At 55.3% G+C, this 9,502-nt stretch overlaps 1 protein-coding gene across 1 annotated transcript; it reads right to left on the minus strand.

Moving 5' to 3' along the window:
* Window positions 1-2,178: 2,178 nt before the first annotated feature.
* On the minus strand, window positions 2,179-8,859 carry LOC141918821 (T-cell activation Rho GTPase-activating protein-like). Its single transcript, XM_074813668.1, has 7 exons — window positions 8,734-8,859; window positions 8,540-8,649; window positions 8,189-8,384; window positions 7,848-7,965; window positions 5,615-5,686; window positions 2,576-2,640; window positions 2,179-2,208 (listed from the first exon to the last, which is right to left on the minus strand). The coding sequence occupies exons 1-7, from the start codon at window positions 8,857-8,859 to the stop codon at window positions 2,179-2,181; spliced, it is 717 nt and encodes a 238-aa protein (XP_074669769.1).
* Between the last annotated feature and the right edge of the window lie 643 nt (window positions 8,860-9,502).

A 9,502-nucleotide genomic window follows, 5' to 3' on the forward strand; every position in this document is an offset into this window, starting at 1 on the left:
CATAATGACATGTAAAAATGAAACATAATTAAAGGATCAGATGGAAAGGCACCCTCTTGACTGATTGAGCAAACTACTGGAAAAGGCAGCGCTGTTATTCTACTACTTAGTCATCTCAAGTAGCCAAGCTGCTTTCTCTCGGTTGGAGAGAGAGGAGTCTCTTTTGGTTTATTGCAGCGTCAGGTTAGTCCTTGCTTTTGGTATCTATGTGTTATAGATAGATTGTAAGGGTGCATTGTGTGTATAAAATCTTAAAAATAAGTCAAAACAAATGAACAGATTGTCTAAAACCTCAAGTTCAGTAAGCAAAGATAACAATTCAGGGCCAAGAACGGGCCAAAGATGTTACCATGAGGCAACAACCTAGGAAGCGTGTGCGGAAGATGTTAAAAGAAGTTTGAGAGAAGATGAGTTAATGTCTGTGCAGTACTTTGAAGATCAGAACTGTGAAGTATTAAGGGTGTCAAGGTGTGGCAGAAGAGCGCTTGGCACGTGTCTCTTTTAGCACGGGCAGCCTCCAGCCACAGTTGCCAAACTGACCATAAGAAGGGGAGACTGAGAGATTTGCTGGGAGTGACGATGTGGAAGGCAAGTCTGAGGACCAAGAAATGAGCGTAGTCTCAAATGAACAAAAAGCGGGGAGAAAAATGCTTCAGTTGAGAACAAGAAGTGCTCGCCACCACGCTCCTCCTCCATTCACTTTCCTCTTTAAAATCAGGGCAGAGTGTAACAAGCAGTGACTCGTGTTTTGGGGTTACTTTAGAAGCTCAAATCGCGGACGCCCGCACAGTGAACGTGCCCAGAGGACTCAGGCCCCAACACTACCAGCATTAACACCACTCTCTGTGCCTGTGCCTCCACCTCCCTTGTATCCTCCACCACCGCCCGCACGTCCTCTTCCCCCGGGGGTGCCACCACAACCGTTTCCTCCTCAGTTTCCACCTGGGCAGCCTCCGTCTGCTGGGTGCACTCTCCCTTCTCCAGGATATCCCCCAGCTCCTGCAGACACGTCACCATCTTGAGGATCAGCAGCAGTTCCAATGGCTCATTCACATGCCATCCCAATGACACAGTCACCTCCTTTAGAGAGTCATAGAATCACTGAGGTTGGAAAAAACCTCTAAGATCATCGAGTCCAACCGTTAACCCAACACTGCCAAGTCCACCACTAAACCATGTCCCTAAGCGCCACATCTACCTGTGGATGGTGACTCAACCACCTCCTTGGGCAGCCTGTGCCAATGCTTGACAACCCTTTCCGCGGAGAGATGTTCCCCAAGAGCTGATCTAAACCTCCCCTGGTGCAACTTGAGGCCGTTGCTTCTCCTCCTATCGCTTGTTACTTGGGAAAAGAGACCAACACCCACCTTGCTACAACGTCCTTTCGGGTAGTTGTAGAGGGCGATGAGGTCTCCCCGCAGCCTCCTTTTCTCCAGGCTAAACACCCCCAGTTCCCTCAGCCGCTCCTCACAGGACTTGTTCTCTAGACCCTTCACCACCTTTGTTGCTCTTGTCTGGACGCACTCCAGCCCCTCAGTGTCTGTGTTGTAGTGAGGGGCCCAAAACTGAACACGGTATTTGAGGAGCGGCCTCATCAGAGCCGAGGACAGGGGGACCGTCGCTCCCCTGGTCCTGCTGCGATTTCTGACACAAGCAGGATGCCTTTGGCCTCCCTTGTCTAGGGAGGAGTTTGACAGAGCACAATGAGACTTAAAGAAGAGTGGGGGTTTGCCTCAATGAAGTTGGGCTGTTTTTCATGTTTGTGTTTCGATGGCCTGTCAGACGGCAGTTACACTCGAGTGCATCTGACATGAGCAAAACTGACAGAATGTTTTCTCCAATAGACTTTCTCGGTGTGGATGGTGAACGTGCAAAACTAAAACAAGACGAATGTCATCCTAAAACTTTCCCTAAGACTTGTAGGAATTCTAAACTGGTTTTGCTTAAATAGCATGTCCACCTTTGCATCTGCAAGCAGTACATTTTCTCATGCTGGCCAGGTTTTTTTCTTGGTGTCTTTTTGTAATAAAGGTCAAGCTGTAATTGTAATAAAGGTCAAATTTCTTTTAACAGGGAAAAGAAGAAGTCCAGACTCGATGAGTTACAGATGGTTCAGGAACAGATGGAATATAAAAAGACTCCAAAGGAGCGCAGGCGTTCGTTTTCCAGGTAACTGCTTTACATGTCTGTAACGGAGAAGCCGGCTGTCTAGAGTGAAGGGAAGTTGCTACAAGTATACTTGAAACTGCTAATGTACATGGACCTGTAAAGTAGAACATTTAGCTTTAACGTTAACCATCACTTGTGTTTTACTAGCTTTTATTTTTCCCATATTTTACTGCAATGTATATAATTTCATTTATACTGTTTTCCTAACTACCCTCATTACCCACTTGTAAGACGTTTTGAAGCCTTTAACTCCTTGCCTAGTGGAGATAAGACAGACCTTGGACAGACTGAAAAACTCCCTGAGTACATCCCTGATAAGAGGAACCTAAAAACAAGTGTCTAAGAAGACACCAGTGTTAAGATAAGTGACTGGAAGCTGATCTAAACTAACCTCCTTGGAACAAACAGGAGCTGAAGGACAGATGAGGTCACTCCATGACGATGTATGGACACGGGAAACCTGAAGTTCAACTAGTGGACAGTGTGAGGAAGATGATGTGGACCACCAAGGGGGGGAGAAGACCCTCACTCTATTTTTACTACACATGCTCAGACTATGCAGCTCATCCTGAGTACCATCACACAACACATGTGGGACAACCAGATGATCAGGCCCAGTCAGCATGGGTTTATGAAAGGCAGGTCCTGCTTGACAAACCTGATCTCCTTCTACGACAGGGCGACCTGCTTATTGGATGAGGGAAAGGCTGTGGATGTTGTTTACCTTGACTTCAGTAAGGGCTTTGACACTGTTTCCTACAGCATTCTCCTGGCAAAACTGTCTGTTTGCGGCTTGGATGGGCACACGCTTCGCTGGGTAAAAAACTGTCTGGATGGCCGGGCCCAAAGAGTTGTGGTGAATGGAGTTAAATCCAGTTGGCAGCTGGTCACGAGTGGTGTCCCCCAGGGCTCAGTTTTGGGGCCACTCCTGTTTAACATCTTTATTGATGATCTAGACGAGGGGATCAAGTGCACCCTCAGTAAGTTTGCAGATGACACCAAGTTGGGTGGGAGTGTTGATCTGCTCGAGGGTAGGGAGGCTCTGCAGAGAGATCTGGACAGGCTGGAGCGATGGGCTAAGGCCAACTGTAGGAGCTTCAATAAGACCAAATGCCGGGTGCTGCACTTGGGCCACAACAACCCCCAGCAGCGCTACAGGCTTGGGGAGGAGTGGCTGGAGAGCTGCCAGTCAGAGAGGGACCTGGGGGTGTTGATTGACAGTGGGCTGAACATGAGCCAGCAGTGTGCCCAGGTGGCCAAGAAGGCCAATGGCATCCTGGCTTGTATCAGCAATAGCGTGGCCAGCAGGGACAGGGAAGTGATCTTGCCCCTGTGGCACTGGTGAGGCCGCACCTCGATTCCTGTGTTCAGTTTTGGGCCCCTCACTACAAAAAGGACATTGAATTACTCGAGCGTGTCCAGAGAAGGGCAATGAAGCTGGTGAAGGGTCTGGAGCACAGGTCGTACGAGGAGCGGCTGAGGGAACTGGGGTTGTTTAGTCTGGAGAAGAGGAGGCTGAGGGGAGACCTCATCGCCCTCTACAACTACCTGAAAGGTGGTTGCAGAGAACTGGGGATGAGTCTCTTTAACCAAGTAACAAGCGATAGGACAAGAGGGAATGGCCTCAAGCTGCGCCAGGGGAGGTTTAGACTGGATATTAGGAAGTTTTTCTTTACAGAACGGGTTGTTAGGTGTTGGAATGGGCTGCCCAGGGAGGTGGTGGAGTCCCCATCCCTGGAGGTGTTCAAGAGGCGGGCTGACATAGCGCTGAGGCATCTGGTGTAGTTGGGATCTGTCAGTGTTGGGTTAACGGTTGGACTAGATGATCTTCAAGGTCCTTTCCAACCTAGATGATTCTGTGATTCTGTGTAAATGAATTTTGAGAACCCATTAGCATAAGACTGCCTTTTCTAAGAAATCTGATGCATATGTATGTTTTTTGTGTATATTAGTCAGAGAATTTTGTTAGTAAGTGCGGCACTTGTGGTGGAGCGATCCACAGTGCTGCCCAGTGCTGCAAATAAAGAATCCCTGCTGAACAGTTATACTGACTGTGGAGTGAAGCTCTTTGTTTCAAGAGGAATGAGGAGGATCTGCACTGCCCCTCTCCAGATGGGTTGGGTGATTCCAGGGGTTAGGAGGGAGAGGAGTTCCGTATGTAGGTTACTAGCTCAACTAGGTCAGAGATTACAGTTGGCTGAGAATTACAATTTGGCAGCAGTTGCTGAGGAGCAGGTGTCTCTTTCACTAAAGCTTCTCTGCAGTGAGACCCTTCACCTCAGGATGCAGCGAGTAGATTCTCTCTCCATGTTTTAAGGTTTCTGAGTCCTTGAAATGAGACCTGAGAGGCCTCTGTGGGTTTTCTCCTCCTCCAGCTCCGAAGTGAGCTCTTTATCACTTCACCATAATGTTGCTGCCACACAGCTTTGAACAATGAAGGATTAGGGGGGAACAGTGAATGAGGGTGCTTTTTTTGGGGGGGGGGGTGGGGGGGGTGTGGAGCTTTGATGCTGAAGAGGAGAGCTTCTTTTTTCTTCTCTAGCAGTCTTGCCCCCTTGGAACCACCACCCCCCTCCCCGAGCCCCCCAAAATTGCTGAGGACCCCCAGAAACCCCTTGAGGCCCCCCAAAATAGTGGTGATGCCCTCAAGCTTCCCCTAGGACCCCCAAAACCCCCTGAGGTGCCCCAAAATCATGGGGTCCCCCCAACCCAGGACCCCTAAGCCCCTCTGGGACCACCAAAACCTCCCCAGGACCCCCCAAAATTGGGAGGATCCCCCTTAACTCTCCCGAGACCCTCAGTTTCCCATTTGGAACCAACCCCCCCATTCTTACTGTCTCCTGCAGGGGTCTGGGGGAGGTCCCAGGGATGTCAACCCCCTCGTGCATCCTCAGTTCCCCCATTGGGACCCCCAAACCCCTCCTCCACATCCCTACTGTCCCCTGCAGGAGCTCTGGGGGGTCCCAGCACTGTCACCCCCCTACACCCCCCAGTTGCCCCACACACTGTGTCCCTGCTGTCCCCACCATCCCCTGCAGGATTTTTGGGGGGGGTCCCACCGATGCCACACCCCTATCCCTGCACCCCCAAACTCTCGAGGACACCTGGGAAGGGGGGGCTTCCCAATGCCCCCCACAACCACTTCCCTCAGATGGGGGGCCTGTTGTCACCTGTATGTCCCCCCCCACCCCCCAGGAAGGGGACCACACCGGGCTGACGAGGAAAGCCACCAACAGCCTCCACTTGTACATCCACGGCATCAACCAGGATGGGGGACACAGGGACACCCCGGGGGGTCCATGCAGACACCCCCCCCACACCACTCAGGATCTCCTGGAGGTCACCAAATTGTCACCCTGGACATGGGAGGGGACATGGGGACACCAAGGTGGCTCTTGGGGACATTCCCATCCATGAGGTGTCCCCCACGTTGATGCCCCATGACCTTGAGGGACGCCAAGGTGGCTCTTAGTGATGCTGCCGTCCTCGGGGTGTCGCACGTGTTGACACCCCATGACTTTGAGGGGACACAGGAGAACCCAAGCTGGCTCTTGGGGACATCCCCATCCCTGGGGTGCTCCCCACTTTGATGGCCCACAACTGGGAGGGGACCAGCATGTCCCCAGGGTGTCTGTGGTGACGTCTCCATCCCTGGAGTGTCCCCAACATTGTCACCTGTCACATTAAAGGGTAATATGGCAGAAAATAAACCCCCTTGCGTCCCAGTTCATCCTCAGGTGTCAGAGGGGCTGGGGGCAGCTACGTTTAGATTCTGAGTGATACCAGCTTGTCACTGTTCTTGTCACTTGCTCCGTCCAACCTCCACCCTCCCGCGTGACTCTGGGCTTGGGTTTCCCTCCTACAGCACCTCGACTCAGCCCTGACGCCCACTGGGAAGGGTGCTGGGACAAGGGACCATCCCAAACTCCTCCCCCAGGATCCATCACAGAACAACAGCCCCCACTCCAGAATGTCTTGTGGCAGACTCGGTCACAAGAGAGAAAACAACTTTTTATTGCAAACAGCAATGCTGGGGGCCCCAAAGTCAGCGGATCAGGCGGTGACAATGAATCGGCACCTGCAAGGACAGAGTCAGAAAGCTCTGGTGAATCCCTGGCGGCAGGAAGAGGCAGGGTTGTGCTGCCCTCTCTGGGGAACACCGTGTGTGAGGAATTGCTGACGGCCCAGAGCAGAGAGCAGTTGCTGGCGCTGGCTACGGGGTGGCTCTGGCACCTCGTCCCCCAGGCAATGCCCTTCGAGCCCCGAGCGCGCGCAGAGACGCACAGTGCCCCTGTGCCACGCCGCAGGGCTCGGCCGGGAGCTCCTGGGCCCTGCCAGGGAGTTATTTCCAGACCCCGTGCAGCACCGTCCCTCGCTGTCCCTTGCCAGCGCGTTGGGCTGACGCAGAGGAGTGTGGAGAGGTGTGAAAGATGGGCAGAGAGCCCGGCACGCACCTGGGCTGCCCGACCTGCTGCGCCTTCCTGCGTCTTTTCGCTGGTCCGTCGCCAGAAGCACCTTCTCTCTTCCTCCTCTTCTTTTCCGCGCAGCTTTCACTGTCTTCTCCCCAGGTCTCTCTTCTCTTCCGGCTCCTCTTCTCCTCGTCCTGGGCAGAGCCTGCAAATCTTTCCATCCCACAGTGGGATTAGATAGGGAAAGCCACAACCCACTGGAGTCAGTTCTGATTTTAACCAAAGCGAGCTCATTTTACCTTCTTTCCTCTGGAAACCTGGCCAGTTGTTCTGGGCGCCCCAGGGAGTCTGCCATGCTCTCAGGGGTGGTTGGAGGCAAAGCTGGCGGTGCCTAAACCAGAAATGTCACAGTTGGCATGTGGCAAGGGGTGACCTGGAGTGGTAAGCAACTCTTTGCTAAATTGGTACCTGAGATCTCCAGAGGAGATGCCTTGGGCTGGTTTGCATCAGCCACAGTTCACACAGTCCCCCTGCTGACCCCCAAATAGACCTGAGGAAGCTCTGATGAAGTAGGGCCTGAGCAAAACCCCCCTGAAGTTGACAGCTGCTCCCCTCTGCCTCTTTGTAGGCATTTTGTGGGCCTTTGGTTTGATTAAGCACCTGCCGAGTGCATTTGAGACACAACCTTGCCCATTTCCCTTGCTATGTATCATCCCAAGGGGTGGAGGAATAACCCAAACCCACACCAGCTCTACTGCCAGGCAGAGGCACAGCAGCGACTCCCCTCCTACCCCAGACACGCTGTCACCGTGTTTGGGGAGCTGACGTACCTCTCCCACTTCAGACTCCACCGCCGTATCTCCCCCAGCTTCCGTGAGGACACCGAGCAGAGAGGGGGGTGCATGTGGCAAAGCTTCTGCCTGGTGCTTGATGTCCACTTTGCCTGCAGGGACACTTTTCTCTTCCAAACTCAGGTCTAGAAAGCAAAAGCATGTGCAACATGGTGACTTCTTGGAAGCAAACTGAGCTAAAGCAACCCCCACCCAAAGCCCTACACTTCTGTGGTCAGCCCTCCGATGCCCTGTCTGCAGGCTTCAGCTCATCCTGCAGAGGAAAACGTTCATGTTGGGAGAGCAGTGGCCAAAGAGAGGCCACAGGACAAGCGGGGCTGAGAGGACAACACTCGATGCCCAGCCCTGCCAGAAGCAACACGGAGGTTTCTGGTGTCCCAAGCCCCAGCCGGTGCCAACCCTCAGTCCCCCCTCTCACCTCTGAATCTCTCCAGGGGGACTGGCAGCTCCTTGTCTGCTGGGCTGGAAAGGCTGCCTGCTTCCTCCTCAAAGAGATCCCTGCAGTTCTCCACCAGAAACTCCACCAGCACGTTCACCTGCACACATCAAACGGTGGGTCTCAATCCCGCTGCCTGACAAGGGACCAAGCAGCCTTTCCCACCCCTGCCCCCTGCTCCTGCCCAGAGCCTGTGGCTGTGGGGCTGCTCCTCCAGGCAGCCACCCTGACAGCATTTGCTGGTGGGAGGAGGCCTGCAGAGCCCTCTGCACAGCCAAGCGCTGGTGGGCCAGGAAGGCTGCCCCGGCGGGTGGGATGTGTACCTTGTGGGTCACCTCTAGCATGGCCTCCAGCGGGAGCAGGTCCGCGTGGGCTGGGCTCAGCAGGTTCGGCCCAACGCAGACAGCCAGGTTGCTGCAGCCCATCCTGCTGGTGGCTGCGTGGTGGCCGATGTGCTGGAGGAAGGACAGCAGCCGCTTCAGGAGGAGGAGGTTGGCTGCAGGCAACTTCTCGGCCACCCTGGGGGAACAGGAACACGGCGCTAATAAAGCAGATGTTGCCCACAGCGTTCCCCAGACTCGCCCGAGGCCGGCGGGAGCCAGCGCAGCTTTCCAGGTGCTCTGGGCCAGCGGTCAGGGCTCCTGCTCAACAGGCAGGCTGCTGCCCACACTTACGCTCTCAGCTCCCGGATCTTATCCTCCCTGCTGGCCTTCTGCATCGCCGCCATCCAGTCCTCGTACAGGTCGGTCATGAGGAGCTTGCAGGGGATGCTCCGGAGGAAGTCCTGCAAGGCCCAGGGCTCCAAGTGAGCCTTTGAGCACTCGGGGCCAGCCAGGAGCTCCTCCAGCCACAGGGCAGAAGCGCTCACCTTCAGGATGGTGGCCAGCAGCAGCGCGGGCTGGCTTCCCAGGTTGACGTCTGCGCCGCAGTCCAAGGCCTCCCGCAGCTCCCGAAGCTCTGTCCTACCGGCGGCTCTGCGGAATATCCCCTCCATCGCTGGTCCTTTCTGCTTCAGCACAGCCAGCAGCTCCTGCAGGAGAGGCAGGAGGACAGTTGCGTGGCCGAGGAGCCGCCTTCCAGCGGCGGTGGCCAGAGCACTGCCCCAGAGCTGGCTCCGTGCTGGGGGGTGAAGAGCCCAGTGCCCCATCCCTGGAGCTCCTGCGGACACGCGCTGCCCCTCTGGAGCTTGCGGAGGGAGGGCTGGGGACCCCCTGGACAGGCTGGCTGACCTGGATGGGCCGGGGCAGTGTGCCATCCTCGCAGAGGGCTGCCAGGGGCTGCCCAAAGAGCGCCCTGCTGCAGCCGGAGCCCGCCTGCCCTGGTGCCGGGGCAGCGGCCGGGCTCCGCCGCAGAGTGAAGGGCCAGGGCAGCCCCTGCCTCCTCCTCCTGCTGCTGCTGCTGCTGCTGCTGATCCCTCCTGCTGCAAAGGAAAAGAGAGCAAGAGCCCGTCAGTGGATGCCGCCAGGCCAGCGCTCCCGGAGCCTGCCCTGCCCTGCCCTGCCCTGCCTGCAGCACGGTGCTGAGTGGTGTGGCAGGACAGGCAGGGAGCCGGCAGCTGGAACCGCGGCTCCAGCTCAACAGCTCCGGCTCGGGGGCTCCTGAGAGCATGAGACAGCCTGGCCCAGTCCTAGCCCTGT

This window comes from Strix aluco, chromosome Z (genome assembly GCF_031877795.1).
Source record: "Strix aluco isolate bStrAlu1 chromosome Z, bStrAlu1.hap1, whole genome shotgun sequence".
Lineage (NCBI taxonomy): Eukaryota > Metazoa > Chordata > Aves > Strigiformes > Strigidae > Strix > Strix aluco.

Excerpts from the sequence above, each read along its gene's own strand:
- LOC141918821 (XM_074813668.1), bottom strand. The coding sequence starts at position 8,859 with ATGGAGGGGATATTCCGCAGAGCCGCCGGTAGGACAGAGCTTCGGGAG. Across the intron at positions 5,687-7,847 it reads CCCCCTGGAGAGATTCAGAG|TCATGGGGTGTCAACACGTG; the intron begins GTGAGAGGGGGG and ends GTCCCCTCAAAG. Across the intron at positions 2,641-5,614 it reads CCACCTTGGCGTCCCTCAAG|TTGAACTTCAGGTTTCCCGT; the intron begins GTCATGGGGCAT and ends ACTGTCCACTAG.